This window comes from Genypterus blacodes, unplaced genomic scaffold (genome assembly GCF_046128005.1).
Source record: "Genypterus blacodes isolate CSIRO-AG114 ecotype Tasmania unplaced genomic scaffold, CSIRO-AGI_Gbla_v1 ptg000030l_1, whole genome shotgun sequence".
Classification (NCBI taxonomy): domain Eukaryota; kingdom Metazoa; phylum Chordata; class Actinopteri; order Ophidiiformes; family Ophidiidae; genus Genypterus; species Genypterus blacodes.
In genome coordinates this window covers 4,162,633-4,184,040 of record NW_027466843.1, presented here as the reverse complement: position 1 = coordinate 4,184,040, position 21,408 = coordinate 4,162,633, and the positions used below count along the sequence as shown (strand labels likewise).

General features: G+C 45.3%; 2 protein-coding genes across 2 annotated transcripts; one reads left to right on the top strand and one right to left on the bottom strand.

Moving 5' to 3' along the window:
* Positions 1–8: 8 nt before the first annotated feature.
* LOC142994651 (phosphatidylinositol 5-phosphate 4-kinase type-2 beta-like) lies at positions 9–8,276 on the bottom strand. Its single transcript, XM_076145450.1, has 10 exons — positions 7,654–8,276; positions 5,197–5,294; positions 3,741–3,837; positions 3,397–3,549; positions 2,610–2,756; positions 2,335–2,373; positions 2,022–2,135; positions 1,667–1,928; positions 1,388–1,491; positions 9–1,261 (listed from the first exon to the last, which is right to left on the bottom strand). Exons 1-10 carry the CDS (start codon positions 7,795–7,797, stop codon positions 1,181–1,183), a joined length of 1,239 nt encoding a protein of 412 aa, XP_076001565.1. The 5' UTR covers positions 7,798–8,276; the 3' UTR covers positions 9–1,180.
* Positions 8,277–10,590: 2,314 nt separating this feature from the next.
* LOC142994791 (polycomb complex protein BMI-1-like) lies at positions 10,591–19,695 on the top strand. Its single transcript, XM_076145642.1, has 9 exons — positions 10,591–10,707; positions 11,333–11,460; positions 12,356–12,452; positions 12,540–12,595; positions 12,678–12,807; positions 13,370–13,409; positions 13,515–13,613; positions 14,783–14,863; positions 18,806–19,695. Exons 2-9 carry the CDS (start codon positions 11,343–11,345, stop codon positions 19,190–19,192), a joined length of 1,008 nt encoding a protein of 335 aa, XP_076001757.1. The 5' UTR covers positions 10,591–10,707; positions 11,333–11,342; the 3' UTR covers positions 19,193–19,695.
* Positions 19,696–21,408: the final 1,713 nt, after the last annotated feature.

The window sequence follows — 21,408 nt, the reverse complement described above, 5'->3', positions numbered from 1 at the left end:
AGCAAAAACAAGATAAAACTCCCTTTAATATGCAATGAATCATCTTCAAGTAACCATTTTTTTCTAATGTCTGTTGGTAACAAAACAATACTGTATACAAACACAAAATTGCTACATTAATGTAAACAAGATATAAAAATGATCCTTATGGTAATAAAACAAGTATTTGCTGCAGAATTCCCCTTTTTTATGTGAACAGTTTTCTTAGACCGACCTCCACCAAGCTCGCGCTTAAAATTCCAAAAGTATTCAAAAACAATATGGCAACGTAACGTAAAGTTCAAACACCAAGTTTTTTTTTCCTTTTTTTTTTCTCTTGTATCTTTAAATCATAACACTCAGATGCTTTAGTTCAGTGGTTTGATGTTTTCAACTTACTGGTGGAGTCGCATGTACACATCAGCCATGCATTTTGGATATTGCATTCATTTACTTTAATACACCGTTATATATTTATGTGTTAACCCATTGTTCCAATTTAGTGAGCGGTACTTGTGTGCATGTGTCTGTCTATGGAGAGAGAGAGAGAGATAAGCCTGATGGTATCTGTCAAAAAGTTAAGTCATGCGATTCTGACCGTTCTGCATCTGTGTGTGTGTTACTTTTTCTGTGTAATCGATCGAAATAAGAGCAATAACAACATGAATGGAAACTGAAGAGACCCGTACGGACTAATGGACTGTTAAACTGTTGAAGCTGACACACTCATTCAAGGCATTAGTGAGACAGTTCCCGTGCTGGCGTGGAGTACAAGGTGGCTGAGGAGGAAGAGGGGGAGCGGAGAGACGGGGGGGGGGGGACTAAACTGGGGACCGGAGGGGGGAAGAGTTATTGGGATGTCATTCCAAAATGAGAGTGAGGATTATCACGAGTTTGTCATTGTGAGGCGTTTAGGGGACGGGGCTGAGCGGAGGATGGCGGACAGAGGGGAGGTGGTGGTACAATGCTTCATCAATAGAGTCAAACGCCCTCTCTGTAGGTCCGTGTACAGGCCTCATCCTTCCTGCCAGAGTCGTCCCAACAGTGGGAGGATAATGGGAGAGGGGAAGGGGGGGGGGGGGGGGGGGGGGGCAACCTATGATGAGTTGTGGAGGAGGAGGAGGAGGGGAGAAGAGTGCGTGGCTTGACGGACCTAAAAACGGGATGGGACTGGCTGGACTGGACCGGGACAGATGAGTCTCTATGACAAGATGTTGGACATGAATTCGTAGAACCGTTTGGAGTACTGCTCAGGGTTCACCGTCGAGATCTCAGCCCCTGCCTGAGAACCAGAGAGACACACAGAAGCTGTTACACACTGCACACACACACAAATTACACTGGAAGTGAGGTCAGCAGCTTAGGTTTCCCTACAGGGGGATCTTAGCTGCTGTGGTTTGAGACTCACCCCATGTTTCACAGTTTTGGCAGCATGTGCAGCTTTTTTCTTTGCGTCATAGTGTGTGAGGATGTCGATGATAGCCATGAAGTACACCTCCTTCCTCACAGCACCTACAACGAGAAAGACACACACACACACACACACACAAACATCAGGACATGACAAATGTCGCATGCCCCAATTGCTTTGCTTCGTCACCTCTTTGAAACATCATCTGAGAGTTTAGACTGCATGCACCTCATGTTCTGTTCTTACGACAAACGGAGCATTTAAGACCTCACTCACTGTCGTGGCTCTTGATTGCGTAAACGTCCACAGATGGGTCGAACTCGCCCGGGCCGAAGAATCCTCCGCAGTTGAGGGGGTTCCCCGGGCTGTCGGGCGGCGTGCCAAAGGAGCCGGTGAGGGCTCCTCCGCCCATCCCGTCGTTCTCATACTCCTCCTCATCTCCGCCGCCCTCCACGTCCATCTCCTCCTGCTCCGCCCGCTCCACGTCATGGATGCCCACCAGCAGACTGTAGTCCATGATCTTCAGGGTGGCCAAGAACTGGCAAACCAAACACACACAGGGAGAATTCAGTGCGATACCTCATCGGGGTCCCAGCAGCCATCTGTGCACTGTGGCTCCTGACCTACATACCTCTACGTCACGCTTTAACTTCTCCAAGGAGTACTTCTTGTTGTCGTCTCCTATCTGCAGCTTCTGGCCTTCATTCAGGAAGTCGTTGTCTTTGAAGGTGGGGAGTTCTTTAGCCTGATGGGAGCAAAATGCTGAGTTTACACACACAATCAATAAACAAGCAGGAAAAATTCCCCACAGCTATGTTGATTATAGAAACACAAAGCTAAAAAGATGCAGCTCTGGTTGAGCTGGAATACGACAGGGCGGCTCAGGCTCATTTATTTTAGTCCCATCAAGTCAGCAGTGGTCACAGGCGGAGATAAAAACCTACCTTCTCTTTGTCGCTGGCTTCCCTTGAGACTGTAGAACCCTGGAATGAGGGAAAGGAAGAATATAAATAGAACTGAGATGCATCGGCTGCATTATTAGCGTGTCGGCCCTTTGTGCTCAGACAGCAGCCTTCTAACTGTCAATACTAGAAAGCAGCCTTTTGTTTTGGAAAGCAGGCGGTGCGTTCAATGTCCAACGGATCCTTTAGCGAATCTTGTAACTCTCTTAAGAACACAAGACTCCTTACAACAACGTTCAGGTCGTCCTTCCTCTCACCTTCAGGTCGTACTTGCGGTGCACAGTGAGGCGATGGCTGAACACGTTCCTGGTCACCACCATGTATGTCTCCACGCCGTCTACCGTTAACCTGTACATGCCCAGGAACTGTGGGAGCAGGGTGTTGCCATGACACTCCACGATAAACTGCAGAGAAGAAGGAAGAGGAAGATGACGAGCAAGAGAAAAGCGTGGGGATAAATTAGCACCGAAGCAGCGACTGGAGCTTTGCCTGTTCTGTGCCGCTTAGACGCTTTTAATGGGCGAATGGAAGTTGAACAGGTTTAAGTTTAAGCTTCAGACGTCCACAGACTGACACTCTTACTTGTTTCTGTGCCTTTGGGTTCATCTGAATGTTGGGCAGATGTGTTTATGTAACATCTATTTGGTGATGAGATGAGCTATGATCTGGGATTAGGGCTGTTGTAATATCATGATGAGGCTTAAAGGTGACATCATGACTGAAGCTGAAGGCATCACACTGTTCTGATCATTATCTGGGTTTAAGGGGGAACGATCGGGATCTGTGAGAGAATCCCTGTGAGCCGTCTGATGTTTGATTCAATAAGATTTGACGTACTTGCGGCCCAAATTGCATTTTCTCACCAATCACCAATCGCTGTTACCAAGTTTAGATTCCATTTGGAGAAATAAGACAGCAACTGATGATACGGAACATATGGCCATGTTGTTTGTGTGTTGCACAGGTGTGTGTGTGTGTGTGTGTGTGTGTGTGTGTGTGTGTGTGTGTGTGTGTGTGTGTGTGTGTGTGTGTGTGTGTGTGTACCTGGTGGTATTTCTTTAAGATGTTGTGCATCTCGGCGATGTCCTCGCTGGACACGGTTTTAATTACAAAGCGGTGATCGTAGCTGGACAGGAAGCGGTTGCCAAAGCGACCCTGGGAGTCACTGTTCAGCGGGGCGCTCCTCGTCAGAGAGTTCTAGTCCGGACACACACACACACACAAGAGGCGTCAACGCACAAAGATTACACAAGCACTGCTAAACTAAAATCAATAGGACATGTGTGCATCTCCTCATGTAGACATTTAGAGTCAGAGGCAAAGCTGTGGAGACCCTGTAGCTCAGACAGATCAGAGCACTTCAGCGTTCCAGTTCCTCTCAGGCTTACTTGGTAGTCCTGGTCATCGATGCAGAACCTCTCCCTCAGGTTTCTGAAGACCATTGGACAGTACTCTTTAAACTTAAAGCGACTAGGCAGGTTTTCTCTAGAAAAGGGGAAGAGAGAGAGAGAGAGAGAGGGCGAGAGAGAGAGGGCGAGGGCGAGAGAGAGAGAGAGAGAGAGAGAGAGAGAGAGAGAGAGTCAGTACAACAAGCAGGACCTCTGAGCCTCATCGTGGAGGCTGAGGAATGACTGATAGTGAACTGCATGAGTCAGAGCCTTGCTGGTTGTGTGGTATTTCTGTTGTTTGTTATCCCGATTGTGCGATTGTCTTAAAAAGTGCACAAAGCTCTGGCAGCGCTAGAACTCCCGTCTCACAGTGCAGTGTGTTCCACTCCTCTGCATTAGATTACTGCCTGTTGACTGGACGAGCAAATTACACAGAGCAACGACACACAGAGGGACCTACTTTAAATCTAGCAGTACAAATATATATACAACACACACACACACACACACTTAGAATGCAACCCTTTAAAGTCACAAACACAGATCCCACACACACACTCCAGAGGGCAAATCAGCCGAGTCTGCATTGTTCCTGTGTGTGTGTCACTCAAAATATGGGAACTTTATTTTGCCAAAGAGGAACAAAAGCAACACACACACACACACACACACACACACACACACACACACACACACACACACACACACACACACACACACACACACACACACACACACACACACACACACACACACACACACACACACACACACACACACACACACACACACACACACACACACACACACCCCTTGTTAGTTTGGAGCCTGATCAATAGATTTGCATTCTGAGCATCGGTAGGACAGGAAGTCAGATGCATGGTGACCTGTGTTTGTTTCCTTGCTCACATTGGGACTTGTACCTTGTGTGCAGAGACACACACACACACACACACACACACACACACACACACACACACACACACACACACACACACACACACACACACACACACACACACACACACACACACACACACACACACACACACACACACACACACACACACACACACACACACACACACACACACACACTCCTCTCCCGGGCTTTAGAGTAAACAGCGCGCGGCTGCACAGCTACTTCACCCTCGGCACCATTTGCATTGCAAAGCAGTTCAGTTAAGTGCTCAGCAGCTGCTTGGACAGCACACTCGGGGTTAATGCTACATGTCCTTGGGCATAGCGTCGCTGTTGTGCAACAGTCCAGGCTAACGTGTGTTTGTTTACAGACAGAGACATGGACACAGTGAGCATGCTGGTGTGGTGATTGGATGGCCGCACCGTGTGTGTGTGTGTGTGTGTGTGTGTGTGTGTGTGTGTGTGTGTGTGTGTGTGTGTGTGTGTGTGTGTGTGTGTGTGTGTGTGTGTGTGTGTGTGCTTCAGGTGTACCTACTTGTTAAATAGGTGGTTGTCCACTTTGATCTTACTGTAGGCTTTAAAGTCGTCTGGCATCAGCATAACTGGTACAGGCACATTACTTAACTCGTTAATCTGAAGGAGAGGGGATAAGAGAGAGAGAGAGAGGAAACAGTGAGGAACGGCCGGAGGAGCGGTGGATCTTTGCAGTTCCTCAGGAGAAAAAGAGATCAATCAACAAGACAACTATTGGATTTCTGCAATGTGGAGGAGGCTTTCTTCCGGACGGTCCTGTGCAGAGACGTCCAGCCGCACTGACGGGGACAAACAAAGGACAAACCCCCGGAGGACGAGCGTGTCCTTCTGCCTTCAAACGCTGTACGTGCTTAAAGAAGAGGAAGAGGGAGGAGAGCCGCGTACATCAAAGGAAGACCAGGGGAAAACAATGCTTAGTCAGTGTGTGTGTGTGTGTGTGTGTGTGTGTGTGTGTGTGTTACAGCTCAGCCTCTCCTCACTGAAGTGCAGGCAGACCACTAAAGCTCAAACTAATGGATGAACAAAAAAAGGAGACTCCTCATCAAAGATTGCCAGGAACTCCAGACGAGAGGACATCAGAGTCCAAAACCGTCTAATGAGCTCCGTGATAAAGAGCGAGCAGACAGGAACTCGGAGCGAGCGGCCCGCACAGGGACCTGGCAGTGTTGGGTTCTTTACACCTCCTCATATTACAACTAAACACAAACTCCTGCTCCTGTGTCACTGCTGGGTATTTCCCTCATTAAACACAATCACAATCTGATGCCAACCTCAGAATACGACCCACTTCACCTTTCACAACAGCAAAGGGACGCACACTCTTACAACCACACAACATAAAGGTATCTAGATGAACACAAGGTGTCAACGAGCGCACCTGAAGGACTCAAGGCTCGACAGTGAAGGAAGGTAGAAAGGGAGCTTTGATGAGGAGTCCGTTTGATGCGTTGGCTCAACGCCCACGACTCAGATCACAGGACCCGTGTGCTGCACCCACACACACCCCCACACACACCCACAGCCAAAGTTCCCCCACAGCAGAGATGCAGCACTGATCACCGTATCGCACATTCATCTGTTCACACACGCTCACACACGCTCACACACGCTCAGGGCAGAAGTCTTAACCTTGGACAACGAGGCTGAAGCTGGTTTGGGAGTCATGGCGACACAAAATAGTTCTTGGCTAAGGCTGTCTGTTAATAAAATACAATTTGAAATCCAGCTTCAGCTTTATGAAACCTTTAAAAGAACTCCTTGTTTTTCGACCCAATCCAGGTTCAAACTCTGTTTCTTATCCCTGAACTCTTTGTTCTACTTGTGAAACCAGAAAAAGTCCATTCCCCACTTGTTTGCTCTCTCCAGACCACATAAGAGCACAAACTCTCGTCAAAGCTCCACTAAGACTGAGGCTCTTTTTGAAACACGTTTGAAACCTTTTATCAAGCCCCAAAGAAGGTTCTATGATCAACACCTCTGCTATTACTCACAAGGTGACAAATCTAAATGGATTAATAACACATTTAGTCCCACACTGATCTCCCTGACAAACTGAGGCCCATTGATCTCATGCTGGACTAAATGAAGACGGTCTGGATCTGCCTGATCGCCGGCTTCTCAGACATCAGTCACACCGATGCCAGTGTGGGTGTCTACTGACAACACACTCCAGAGCTGCAGCTGTATTATCAGACAACACCGCTGCTGCTGCTCCTGCTGGTGTGAAGCCACCACATTCATCACCACTGCCCAATCTGCCCTCCTCCGAGCTCTGCGTGGACACGAGGAGGCTCAGCCAGGAGGGAAGGAGAGATGTTTACTGCTCTATTTATAGGGGGAAATGATGGGATGGATGCTTTACAGAGCTGCAAATACAAGCAGGTTGATCTAAACAATGGGCATGCTGGTGTCTGCAGCTGTGTGAGTAAGCTGCTGCTCTGCTCTGGTTGCTCTGCTCTGCTCTGCTCTGCTCTGGCTGTCACACCCCTCCCATCCCATCCACGCCTGCACCGCGGCACACGACCGAGCTCCAACAAAACTCCACCATCCATGATTTATGACTTCAGATTGTTCATTTAACCCTGAGCTTTGAGCTGGCACACACAGCCACACGCACACACACACACACACACTTGTCCATAATCATGACCCCTCCAGTTTTAACATCCTCTCCACTGATACTTTACAATCTCCAAGAAAAAAAAAACGATTCACAATCTGCAAACCGCGGCTGAACAACCCGTGTATGAAACTGTTTGCTCAAAGCAGAATCAGACCAAAGTACACGGCGGACATCCGCGGAGGAGACTAATGAGTAGACTAATGAGGAGACTAATGACACGGCGAGGAAGCTTCAAAGTTGGCATTACTGATGAGGGTAGTTGGCTAACGAGCTAGCTAGCTACATCAAAACAGCGGCATAAACAAACCGCTAAGTAAACATGTAAGAATTATTTACCGTATGGTTGACACCCCACATTAAAACGCTGAGAATGGGCTCGCTTGCACGGAATAATTTGACTTTCTGTCCTATAAAATGCTTCTTTTTCGTCTTGGTTTTGCTGGCGCTCACGGGCGCCGCGCTGGTGCAGTTGGATGACATGACTCCGGCTGGAGGTTCGGGCTACGCAGACGGCGCTCAACTGTCGTTCGGAGCCGCACAGCAAAGGGAAAATGTGACAGGTAAATCGCGTTTAAAATGTCTATGAGTGCATGGTGGCTCGCCGTCCAACTCGCACTGAGTCTGTGCAGGATAAGTGTTTTGCTGGGAGTCAGCGGTTGTGCATTTTGCGCCGTCACCACCCTTCCTCCTCCCGAAGCAGGCCGCGGCGGAGTCCAGAGAGCAGCTAGCCGGCCATCGGGCTACAGGCAGCCCGGTCTCTGTGTGGGAGCTTCAAGGAAGAACCTGGAGCAGTGCGCAGACGCCGAACGCCTTCTCTTCTTTCGCGTTTGTGTCTGCAATCAAACACTTAGGTGATGTTATTTAATTTGGAACACTGTAATCCCATCATGATGCGTCTCAGATTGTTGTCAGTCAGTCACCAACCAGCGCTACGTTCGGGGTCTCCTCAAGATGGCGTCCGCGTTGCACTTCTCGGCCAACAGCGCCTCCCACCGACTGACTATAAGAGGTGCAGGTCTCGAGCAAGGGGTTTCCACTCTGACAAGCCGCTGGTGTGGAGACCAAAGCGCGGACACGGACAACACAACAACACCGCGGGATTAACTCTAATCCAGTACATCAACAGACCACCGCAGACTCTGAACGTCACAGGTTTACATGTATCTGCTGTTGGAAAACGGTTCACTAGAATCGATAGTCAATCTAAGTCACCGATTCGTGGTTCTCAAACTGTGGCATGTGTGTTTGCGATTGCTGCAGATGATCAAAATAATTTAGGGAAATGTTGTTTTTGTGGCAAATTGTTAACAAATAAAACTTATAATAATAAATAATTTTAGTTTTATCATTCTCATCTTATTGAGAGTTGAATGAGTTCTGTGTGGATTTGCCTATTCTGGCAAATTATGTTGGAGGTGTGTCAGATATCTCTATCTAAATAAAACCAAAACTATGTTTTTTGATACTGGGTAAGTGGGAAATGTGTTTTTAGTGATTTGAGTAAACCAAATGGTAAATAAACAAAAAATCAAATAAAACAAAGTAGAATAGGTGAAGTGAGTGAAAATGTGTTCTTAGTCTCTTAAATGTGCAGATAGAGTCAGCTTGTCTAATGTTTGGGGGTAACTCATAACATAGTGTTGGGACCAGCAGAGGCTGCTTATGTTGGGGCTGATGTTGGGTCTCTGATATCAGGATCCTAGGGGTCTTGTAGTAGTGTAGGGGGGTAACAACTCTGCTGTGTGTGGGGGCTTCACCATGCACAGGAATACAAGAATACAGTGAAGGTATTGTGTTCCTGATAATGAGACATTTCTGATTCTGGCAATCTTTCTTAACTGGAAGAAACAGAATTGGACCCTTTTTTTTAATGTGCAAAGGTTTTTTTAAATGACCACAAACAATCTACCATAATCATATAGAGTTAAAACACCACAGTATAATTAATAAGATGTTCTCCTTAAGGCCATCACAGTGTGGGAGCTTGAATGTTCCTGCTGAATAACTACAGATCTGTTTTCTGTAGATTGTGAGTATCAATTACTATTGATTACCATCAATATTGCATTGGCCAAATGGAATTGAACAAACGTTGTGGGATGAGAGTCTCTAAAATGGCCCGTTCTCACTCAACGTGCAGAGTAGTGCTACAACAAGGGACATTTAGAGGTGGATCATCATGTTTATTTGTACATTAAAAAGTTGCAATCTACGGGAGACTCACTCATCCCCCTTGCTTCTATAAGACGTGTACCTATAGATAAACCTGTGATTACATAAAGCATGTGCTAGGATTCTACAGAGAACACTTCAAACTCCATTTATTGTATTTGGTAAGTTCAGTTCTCTCCATTATTCAGTTACACAACATGTTTCCCTACGCTCTGGTGTATAGTGGCGCTGTGGGCTGGATGAACAGGTGACAAACAGAATGGTGGAGATCAGGGTCAGCTATGAGGTCACCAAGGTCTGAGTGTAAAAATAGAAAATGGACTATTTAACTGTTTAAATAGTCGGGGGGTTGAACGCATCGTCGCAGTGTCTGTCTGGCAGCTGTATGCGTACCAAATGTTACTATTTTTATATTTTGACTAACTTTACTAACCCTATCGTGTCACAATTGTTAATGACATCATGTGTTGTTAATGACACAATGAATGTTGCCCCTAGTAACCACATATTGACAGCATGAATGAGGTCAGGTATATAAAATTGCAACATGTTTAAATCCAGATTGTGGCACAATTGTAAGAATTTTTTTTTTCCTCATCATTTTAATTATTCATAGTTCTAACTTGGATCTGGATTGATACATTTCTTACAATATTTCTTTATGTTTCTGTTATTATCCATTTATTTGCTCTATTGTTTGTTATTTTAACCATTTCTAAGTCTTCTTTTTGACTTTTAAATAAACGATAGTAACACAAAAATAGAACAGCACCGTGCATATTTGGGGTGAAGCTGCAGATGTATTTATAGAGGCCGAGTTGCGGGGCCTGCAGGCGGACATGATGCTGGGGAGTCCTGTAGACTCAGGCTCAGGCACATAGAGGGCGCGGGTGAACCGCCTCCTGGGCTGCTTCATGAAAGAAACTAATTCATCAAAGATAAACCAGCAATAAGCGCGATGTGTGCAGCTGCAGGTATGGTAAAAGCTTGAGGGAGGGGGGGAGAAGTGAGGCCGGGGCCTGTGGAGACTCCGTGGACACCCTGCGTGCCCCGTGAACAAGGCGACAAAATAATGTCACGTGATCCAAAATGGGCAGTCCTCTGACGGTGCTGAAAAAAAAGCCATTTTCTGGCGCTGCTGCTGCAAATTCTGTCCAAGTGCAAATAATTTAGCTGGATCGTGTTTGGGAACAGAGGGGAACTTTGATGTGTGATCAGGTAGGAACGAAGATCAGCGATCAGGTTTTTATCCAGCGATGCGCCGCTGTTTGCTGGGGCGCACACAGAGTGCACGGTGTCACATTTTGAGTCTCTTGTTCGCCTCCTCATACAGCCTGTCAGTGAATTTAAGATGGCTGCTTTGTGTACCAGGGTGATTTTCTGTGGCTTTGCACTCCCTTCGGGTTTGGTGTTTTGGTTGATCGTGCTTGGTTCTGCTCCTCGGTGGCCCCAGAGCGCTCCGCAGAAATGGAAACGCTCTTTTGTTGCTCCGCTGGTTGAGGATCAGAGCTGATGCACAAGATGAGGCCACACAGGGGCGATTCAGTGCAGGGCTCCTGTGTGGACCACCACAGCTTGCATGGGCTCCATAGATCCTTGAGTCCCCGCATGTTATTAGTCGCTAATGCTGCCCTGCACCATGTCATTAGAGTTGTTTTTGGCGGCCTTCAAATCTCTTTGTTGTGGTTTCAGCTTGCTGCCCCAAGGACGATTAGCAGACATTGTCTGAGTGAAGCACAGAGGCAGCCCCTCATTGACCATATGGGGGGAAAAAAACAAAATGCATTATGCACCCTATAGGGTCCTGCAGGTGTCTTATAATGTCTCATATTGTTCTCTGCAGCTCTGTCCAGATGGATAAAATGCAGCCTAACCGGATCAAAATCACAGACTTGAATCCACATCTCACATGCCCACTGTGTGCTGGTTACTTCATTGATGCTACTACAATTGTAGAATGTCTACACTCCTGTAAGTGCCTTTTGTATATGTTGTACCTTTACATACATGCATGATTTTAATGTTCCTATGTGTGAAAATAGCATGGATCTTACACCTGTCCATTATGCTAATGTGGTGGTGTTGTTGTTGTATGGAGGTGAGGACACCACTGAGATAGGGTCAGCACACTGCAAGTCCATTTTCATCTTTGTTTTATGAAACTCTGCAATCTCGATTCCCTTCTTTAAATACATCAAACATATTTCACATAAACTGAATTAGCACCCTTAAGGTCTAACTGAAAAAGGTAATGCAATCTAACCAGGACTATATCCTATCTTTGTGAATGTTTTGAGGTTTAATTTTGACCTAGATTTAAATAAAGGGCCGGTTGAAGTTTGTAGTTTCAGAGCGGTAGTAAGCGCAGGTGTTGTGTGAGACTGAGAGGCCTCTCTAATATTCTGTCCCTCTCTCTCATGTGGTGGAAAATGTGAGCTCAGTGCAACAACAACAACAGCCACTGCTTCAAAATGACCATAGAGCTGAATCCAAACCTCTCTGACACAGTGTCATCAACACTGAACATGCTGGTGTAGGGATGCGCCCACGGATGGGTCAGTCAGGGGTCAATCAAGAGGTCACATGGGTGGTTACACTTTATGGCGGGCAATAAATGAAGATGCTTGTTGTGTTACACGTAGGGGGTCGACACAACATCTTCATGTCTCTGTGATCAAACCAATAGTCCTCAAAAGAAAATTGAAGAAGAAGCTTATGTGTTTGTTTGTTTTTACTGGTGATTAAACGTACAAAAACTATTGACTTTAGGTTTATATGTTGTCTCGGTGTGCTAATTAACCCTTTAATCTGATTAAATGATGCCTTTTCTGCATCTCACCCGTGTGTATCCCCTCTCTGTGTATAGTTTGTAAAACATGCATTGTCGCCTTCCTGGAGACAAACAAGTTCTGTCCTCGATGTGACGTTCAGGTACATAAGACGTGCCCACAGCTCAGTATCAGGTAAGACGTAATGGGATTGTTGTTGTTGAGATTTTCTGAACAAACCATTGCATCACCCCTTATAACTTTTTAATTTTTTTATCCTAGAGCGGACAAAACTCTACAAGATATAGTTTATAAGCTTGTTCCGGGGTTGTTCAAAGGTAAGAGAAGGCCTGCACGTTAGCCTGCATTGTTGTGGCCGTCTTCTATGATGCGAGCGTTGTTTTCTCCTGCTGATCTTAGATGAGATGAAACGGAGGCGGGATTTCTACGCGGAGAATCGCGTGCTGGAGCCGGGTGAAGTGGTGGAGACGTTCAACATAGCAGAGGATGAAATCATCAGTCTGTCCATACAGTTCTACGAGAGGAACAAGTGAGTGGCACATTTTGCTGTTTTCGTTACTTAAGAATAACCGTAGAGAAAATTCTACGTTTGCGCTTGTCTCACTGCAGAAATGAATGAAAATCATGTAATACATGCAAAGAAGAACCATAGAACTGCATCACAGACAGTTTAACGAACCCAGTTAGAGCGGCTCTCTAAGTATGGATACCAGTGACTTGTAAACATTAGTACAGCGGAGATGTGAATCAATGTGCATGTTACAACATTACAAAGGTTCTAAAGTAGAACCCTTTAATGTGTTGTATGCACGTACAAATCTACACAATGGGTCGCCTTCAAAGGACTCCATGCATCCAGATTATATTTCTGAGTTGCTGTCACAAAATGCACAAAATCATTTTTTCACCCGTTTGTTGATGCCTGATCTTATTTTATACTTTTATGCTTTGTGTTTACCGTCTCACTCTTTGGTTCTTTTCATGAAGAACTTTGATTCTAATAAGGGTTTTATTCATTATCACATCATTTGAATATCCTGCCATGTTCTGTTTACTATGATGATATGATGATATTTCTTCTGTGTCCACAGAAATAATGAGAGACAACGTTCAGACATGGAAGGAGACAAGGTGATTCAATTTGTAAAGGAAAGTGAGATCAATCACTTCATTTATCTGTTTATCATGACTTTATGGTCCTTATCCTGGATTTGTGTCTCGTTTCTCTGTTCTCAGTCCAACGGAAAACGTTTCCTGCAGTGCCCAGCAGCCATGTCCGTCATGCACTTAGCAAAGTTCCTCCGAAGCAAGATGGATATTCCCAATAGCTATCGGGTAAACCACAAAGACACCGACTGAGCCAACTGCACCCTTAACACAGCAATAACTGTCACCTTACTGACTCTGTGGGACTGACAAAATAATGTAAATGCCTTAAGTAGAAGGACTTTAAACCTCTCATGTAAAAAAGAACTCTAAACTACAAAGGTGGGTGATATTGGGTTGCATTCCAGTTAGCGGTATTCTGCTATAAAAGACGTCTGGCAATCAGCAATTTGATATGTGAGCTCACAGAGCAACGTGAGACGACCAGCAGAGCCCCAAACGGTCAGCTGGGGCCCAAATACAGGTGGCCAGGAAGTGAACACTGTTAACTCCATTCAATGGAGTCATTTTTGAAGATATAGATCTCAATCTCTCATATACAAGTGATGAGTTATTTGCTAGAAACAGTGTGAGTCAGTGAAGCCGTGATTTAGTCACAGCACTTCAAGGTCACAGTCCTCTTTAAAGTCCAAGGCATTTTGTATGCATAGAACTCTATCAAAGCACTTGTGATCAGCTGATAATTTGTGTGAATGTGTGTGTGAATTTCTTCTTGATGTAAACAAAATGAGATGGACTGTAGTCATTGTGGAGTCAACTTATTCCTGTTTGTAATCTGAGTCGGGAGAGCTGAGGGCCTCCCGGTCTCCAGACTTCCCTCTGCTCCACAGTGTGTGTGTGTGTGTTTGTTTTCATACAGGCTATTTCGCTGTCACTCCTCTTTAATATTGGGATATTCTGTCCATAGTTCATGTTAAATGGCTCGTATTTTACTTGCAATAGATGGTAATACTCAAGTATGGAAGCTGTCAGGGTCTCGATCGGCCTCAAGGAGAAATAACAAAGAATATAATTAAGGATTATTAACTCAGGATTGAATGAAATGTTTGATTTATTAGAACATCACGTATTTTCCAGTTTAGAGGTGAATCTACTGTTGGAAAAATATTATATAAACAATTATGAATTTTGATTGGAATGGTACTGTACTGTGATTGTGGGTCTTGTTGACTTAACACATGTATGCAAACACAAATCAGACATGAAACACTGAATCATGCAGATACCCTGCAGCATGAAGAAGGTGAGCGCTCTGTGTAAACATACAAACTGAGCAGTGGTGCACCGTCAGCTGTGTGTTATCTGGCGGTCTCATATGTGTTGTGACTGTGTTGCAGGTGGAGGTGTTGTATGGAGACGAGCCTCTGAAGGACTACTACACACTAATGGATATCGCATATTTCTACGAGTGGAGACGAGTGAGTGACAGCTTTCGTTCACCTTCACACATTTAGCTTTTGTTTCCTTTATTCTTCACGCCATAGTCGGTACATTAACACGAAAGCTAGACTCAAGCAAAAATACTGAGTAAGCTGTATAATGGATAGATGTAGTCAATCCTTTGCTAAATATTCATGTCTTGTCATTGGTTTATGAGAGGAAACGTGTCAGGTGAGGAAGTGCTAGCACAGAATGTTGATAGTAAGCTAATGGAGCTTTGACTTACAACCCAGGTCTGTTCTTCACACGAGTGGCAACCAATGCGGCTGATTTATGGAGCTAGATTATGGTCTGTATGAGGCAAAGTGAAGATCAAGATGGAGTCTCTATGTCAAGAGAGTAACATAATGAGGTTACTGCACCACGAGAAAATATTTCATTTCTGATTGGCTGGCAGGTGTCTAAACAATCCTCTTTGTAGTGCCGTCCAAATTTAACCAAAACGCAACCTGAAGGTGTCAATGAATCATTACAGAGCAATAATCTGAATAATAAAGTAAAATGAAAAACCTGTCCAGCTGTTTGTAATGGCGCTCAGAGAGCTGCAGAACCACTTTGCTTTCCCTGGTGATTTATTAAAACTCATGGATATAGTAACTGATTGTGTTGTGTTTCCAGGCCATTTGTCTTGTCTGGCTGTAAAAGAGGTTTTTATCAAAGAGTGGCTAGTGTACATTAGGTAACTGAGGTTATCAATTATGAATGAAAGTGACTGCTGCATGACGTGCACTCAAATCCCTGCCTGGGATTCTCAAGAGTGATTGAATCCATAGATACGCTGAGACTCGTATCAGCCCTGGATCTACTACAGCACAGAATTAGTTTGATGCAGATCTCGGCTTGCACAGGTGATCTTTCTTTATGGAGCAACGTGTGATCACGGGGGGGAACAAATGGTGTGCGACGTGTGTGCTACAAATACAAACAGAGGGAGGAAGGAGAGAGGGCGAGAGGTTAGAGGGGGGGAAGGAGAATGTATACCTGAAGAGATCCAGAGATCAACCTGTTCATGAAACACAGCAAAGCAAGGCCAAATACAAAACAAATAATGTTAGTTATACACAAAATAAATTACAAAATCTCATACATAATGGTTGAAATATAGTGCTGTCAGAAAATCAGACACGTTGACTACTGTAGCGTTGTCCTTGGGATTATTTATCCCAAGGACAACGCTGAAGTAGTTAATTGTAGTTCATTTGTACACAGAATAGAGTGCTCTTATTTCATAAGAGGAGTAAGTGTCCACTTTCCTAATGGCCGGCCAGCTTCATCTTTAAAATTCCAGGTGCCGCGGCCTAAACACTGAACTGGAATACGCAGAGTCCCCCGGATCCTTTGCTCTGAAAAGGTTGTAAGATAAACTTGCGGTTTTTCAGAACGTCTCCCCCAAGGCTTGGTTGGTGATGTGCCAGCACCCTGTCTATATTCCAGGTTCCAGGTCATGTGGACGCGTACTCAGTTTGGCTTGTGAATGCAGATCGATTGGGTATCTGAGACGTCTGCCATATGAGAACTCTTAAGCTGAGTTGGAACAGCTCCAACTGTTCTTGGCGAGTTAAGAGGTTTGTAGCAGAATGCAGCTTATACCACCAGATAAAGCAGGCACTCAAAAAGGGGATAAAGGGGATGGGGATGATAGTGGAGATGCACCTGTGATGGATGTGACTTTCCCTCTTGTCCCATCATTGGGACATTGCGTCCTCTGGAGGAGGCGGTGCTCTCCTGCAGTGAGTGGCGTGCACCCGTTCTGGTTTTCCTTTCATCTTCACAGCCGTGCGTGTTGACAGTAGCACCTGACATGGTCTCTTCCACCTAGGGGTGATTGACAGAAGATTAAAAGACTTAAAGACACAAAGTCACCTCAATATGATGGTTACAAATGTGAGATGATTCACATAAGGCGTTGTATGTTCAGATGTCCATGTTAAGATGGCTCTGTGTGATGGACAGGCTGGTATCTGTGGACATGGGTCTTTCCAGGAGAGCTTCTAGCCATTGAAGTCCAGTCATGGGGGTGGTTGTGGTCAGTTTGTCTTCTCTGGTTTTCTCTCAACCTGACCTGAGCTCTCTGGGTTGTAGGGAACACGGGGATCAGCACAACTCTGAGCTGCTGCGCGGCTCTGGTCTGTGAGCGCCACCTTGTGTTTGAGTTGATACTCCTGTAGCAAAGCCACTTAGCCCAGAGACATGCAGGTGGGAGGCTTTATGTGGAGGCAGTGGTGACAGCTTGTTACAATGCATGGAAGCCAGCCAGCATCATTTGGGCATTGGACATTTCTCTTTCGTTTGAGGCAAACAGCAGCAAACACTTTTACTTTCTCAGGAGACAACAGTCCGTGTCTGTCATGTTACACGTGTCGGGGTAATTCACCTTGTCTGGACAAAACTGCGGCTGGCTTAGTGATGCTCTGACCTTTTTCAGCGAGTCTCTTCAGCAGCACAACAGAGTCTTTCTTGCCTGCATCAGGAGAAGGGGAGGCAGTCAACATACTGTAGCAAGGCACAACCACCAGGGAAGTGCCAAATCTGCCAAATCTGCCAAGTCCTGTCTCACAGCATCACGTACAGCTTCAGGCAAGCTTGTCCAAGTGCATTGCCAGCTCATCATATGTAAACGAATGAAGATATTGACTATTCTCACATAATGGAATGCTGAACTATGCTGAACACATCCACTTCAGTGTAATGTGGGGAATCAGATAGCAACGGTGTTCAAATCAAATTTGTATCTGGAATCAAAGGAGAATAAGAAGAACAAATGTAGGCACTTCAGGCGCTTTCCCCCTACTCTGTATTATTATTATTATTTGGACTTGGAAGAATAGGAGTATTACCTTGACCGTGCCACAGGATAATTACTCCCTGTGCCCACAAATCATAATTCACTGGTCTGATGCCTTCAATAGTTTCTGTCGGCATTCTCAGCACGCTTTCAGTCTGACGAGATGAGCCGTCACTGCACACACCAATCCAACATGATTGCTATGTTTCACCCACAGTACAGATGAAACTTCACCCAGATCAATAAATGACAATAACTCGACAGAGCGTTGAGGTGAAAACTGTTCCAATTTAGAACGACAAGTTTCACTGGAGTCCTTCATGCATAACACTCATTTAGAATCAACTCCATCAATCAGTTGGAACCCAATAACAGCAGTTTTGAGTTCCTTGAATCAGATGTAATGGGCATGGTGGAGCCAGAGCCAATGGGACGTTAGCATCTTGAAATGCAGTGTTAAACTAAATATCAGTGGGTGTGTGAAACAACGCAGCACTTTCTCTGGATGCAGCTGTTGCTCTAAATACTGAGAACTGGGAGAAGGAGCAGAAACGGGCCAGGTTGATTTTTCAAGCTGTGTCCTCTCTCACCAGCAGCACCGGTTTCCTGTTTTCGTTCCTAACACACACACCTGTTAGGACATCATCATTGGATCGTTGTCAGAGCAATAATCAACGCTTTCTTTTTTTATGCTGAATATTTTTATCGAAGAAAGCATCTGGCATTACAAGGAGCATCCAAGTTATCGGACAATTAAGAGCATTTTATACATACAGAAGGGAAGAAATTACATAAAAGAAGAGAACGAAAACAATGAGGAGAGCAAAGGTGTGTGATGAACATGTGAGTTAAGGCAAAAGGATAAAAAACAGAGCGACAACAACCAACTAAAGCTAGCTAAGATATGTTGAAATGGCAAGACAATGTAACCCTGGAGACTCAAATGACATCAGTGTTTCTAGTAGGATGACATCATAGGATGACATCATAGGCTGACATCATTCTACCGTACCAGCAGGGGCAACAGGAATTTACTTAACTTATTTACTGATTATGTAAATGTACTAAATTTACACAATTCAATGCTTCTGATGACATCATCTGATCCTAATGATGTGTCCCCCCCTCTCTGTAGACTGGACCCATCCCCCTGCAGTACCTGGTCAAACCCACCCGGAAGCGCAGGAGGCCGTCCCAGTCTGCCGCCCAGGGTCACTCTGACGGCGTCAACACCAGCCCCACATCAGAGAGCGACTCCCAAAGTGACAAAGTCCACAGTCCCGCCGTCGCCTCCCAGCCTCCCAGAGCCTCCTCGCAGTCCAGCCCCGCGTCGTCCCACAGCCTGTCCCCCGCCGTCCAAAGCGCCAACGGTACCACTGTGCCCAACAACACTCAGCGACACTCCCTGGCCTCCAAACCAGGCGGGAACGTTCGGAAGGTGACTGTCAACGGCACGAGTTCCGGCGGCAGCAAAGAGGAGGCGAGGGGAGGCGACAAAAGTGGTTTGCCTCCTACGACCTAACGTGGGCACAAGGCCGCAGGGAGGACAGTGTTTGAATTGCCCCCTTCTCTTCAGAGCAAAAAGATAAGACAAGCTAAAGCCCTCTTCTTAGGGAGAGCAGAGGCACATTACTGTTCTCAGCTTTCACTGGGAAAGACTGAAGAGTCCAGCCAAATAGACACGTGCGTGTGTGTGTGTGGGTACGTGTGTGTGTGCGTGCGTGCGCGTGTGTGCGTGTATTTGTATTAGACTAGAACAGTGCACACATACAGACTGTACAGTATGTATCAAATGTGAGCATGTGTGCATACATATGTATAAACTATCTTTTATACAAGATATTGTAATCGTTTTGTATTGTATATGCAGTGGGTCTGTTTAATTTCCATAGTTCACCAACACTGATCTGGCTTTGATACGAGACTGAAAACTGAATGGCATCGCAGTGAAAACGTTTCACTGCAGATGTTGGATGTAAAAAAAAAAAAAAGAGGAAAAAGAAGAGAGAAAAGCCTTTGGACAGTCATGTAATAACTGCTGTATGTGTCCCGTGTAAACAAACGCTCATCAGGTACACACCTCATTGAGGATACATCGCATTACATCATTCATGCACTTTCACCACATCACACAATCCACATCAAACCGATAGGTTCATCGCAAATGGGAGAAATGTTTCTACTCAGAAAACTCGGAGCACTACATGTGTGTGAGCAGAACATGTACCTTTCACATGGCAGTACAGGAACTCAAAAGGGATTTGAATATTTGGCCGTGTATGTTGTATTTCCATACATTTTCAACATTCCTTTTGTTTATTTTGAACATACAATGATACTTTTTTATCAGCCATATGTGCATGTTTTAGGTCAATAAAATGTTTACTTAACTAGGTTTTTCTGACCCAAGTGTACTGTTCTGATTTCCAGAAGTTTGCAGATCTGTGTTGTAAAGCATGCTGAGGTGTACTGAGAATGGAACACATCTTTATAGCCATGACAGTTTGGATTTATTGGACAAAGTGCAAGTTTCAAGTATCAAAACGTCTGAGCTCGGAGAGAAGCGTGGCAACACAACCTGCAGGGTTTTGGTGAGGAAGTGGACGCAATATTGTCTCCTATTTAAAATCCAGAGAGCTGTGATGCCTGAAATCAGGAGTGTGATGTTCACTCTAACCTCCCTTCTGTTTAGCACCAGTCAAAAACACTGACTGACTGATTAAGAACATTTAGTCATGTGCAATGATTCATTTTGGAGCGCTGCTGTGTCCACGTTGTGTAATCTTCTTGGACGTGCCTGTGCTGGCCCTCTTTGCAGGCTAAAAGGTCTCACAAAGCACCTCCAGGAGATGTGTCAGCTGTTAGGATCCTCAGTCAGCTCCTGCATGTAGCGGGGCAAAAACGATGAAGTCCTGCTTGTGCGTGCCGTCACAGTACGGCGGGTTGTTGGTATATTTGCATCCACAGAGCCAAACCGTTGTGTCTTTCTCTGGGACAAACCGGAGCGGGAACATGCCTGGGGCCTTCAGCTTGTGAGCTCCATCGCAGAAAGGCTGAAACATAGATGGATGTGATAAGTGGTCAGAGGAGAGGGAGATGGGGTGAGATGAAGTCAGGGGTCTTACCTGGTTCTTGCTGTGTCCACAGGTGCACCATGAGTAACGCTTCCCACCAATCAGATCCACTTTGAAAGGTGTCTTAGAGGGGATGACAGGCTTTGGAGGAAGAGTTGACATCTGAACCTGTGGGGAGGTGGGACATGGACTCAGATTAAGAGTTCAGTACTGTGAAGTAAAACCTAAAATCAGCTGTAAATTGCATTTCGTCAGCATTTCTCTTGTGAGTCAGTTGATAAAGTCAGAAAAGCACAACAGGTGGAACTGAAAGCATCACTCTGAAAAATATTTTATCAATAAATACTGTGTACTTTGAGGCCACCCTAAGGGTTCCATTGAGTTAAAGCCTGAGTGGTTTTCTAACCAGAAAAAGGAATGACGTAACGTTTAAGTGTACAAATAAATGCAATATAAAGACATAAACAAACACGCCAGGCGAAATGGTTCATAACTCAACTGAACTGAAATAAAAATACATCAAAACAGCAGCAAATTCGATGCAACAACAGGCCAGGTGTGTGTTCCCGACAAACACATGTGTTGTTAGTTTACCTTGGAGAGTGTATCAGCTGTTATCCAAGGCTGCCTGGGGGTCAAACTGATCCACTGGCGCTCTAATGTG

Excerpts from the sequence above, each read along its gene's own strand:
- LOC142994651 (XM_076145450.1), bottom strand. The coding sequence starts at position 7,797 with ATGTCATCCAACTGCACCAGCGCGGCGCCCGTGAGCGCCAGCAAAACC. Across the intron at positions 2,136-2,334 it reads AAGCCAGCGACAAAGAGAAG|GCTAAAGAACTCCCCACCTT; the intron begins GTAGGTTTTTAT and ends TGCTCCCATCAG. Across the intron at positions 1,929-2,021 it reads AGTTAAAGCGTGACGTAGAG|TTCTTGGCCACCCTGAAGAT; the intron begins GTATGTAGGTCA and ends TTGGTTTGCCAG.
- LOC142994791 (XM_076145642.1), top strand. The coding sequence starts at position 11,343 with ATGGATAAAATGCAGCCTAACCGGATCAAAATCACAGACTTGAATCCA. Across the intron at positions 11,461-12,355 it reads TGTAGAATGTCTACACTCCT|TTTGTAAAACATGCATTGTC; the intron begins GTAAGTGCCTTT and ends CTCTGTGTATAG. Across the intron at positions 12,453-12,539 it reads TGCCCACAGCTCAGTATCAG|AGCGGACAAAACTCTACAAG; the intron begins GTAAGACGTAAT and ends TTTTTATCCTAG.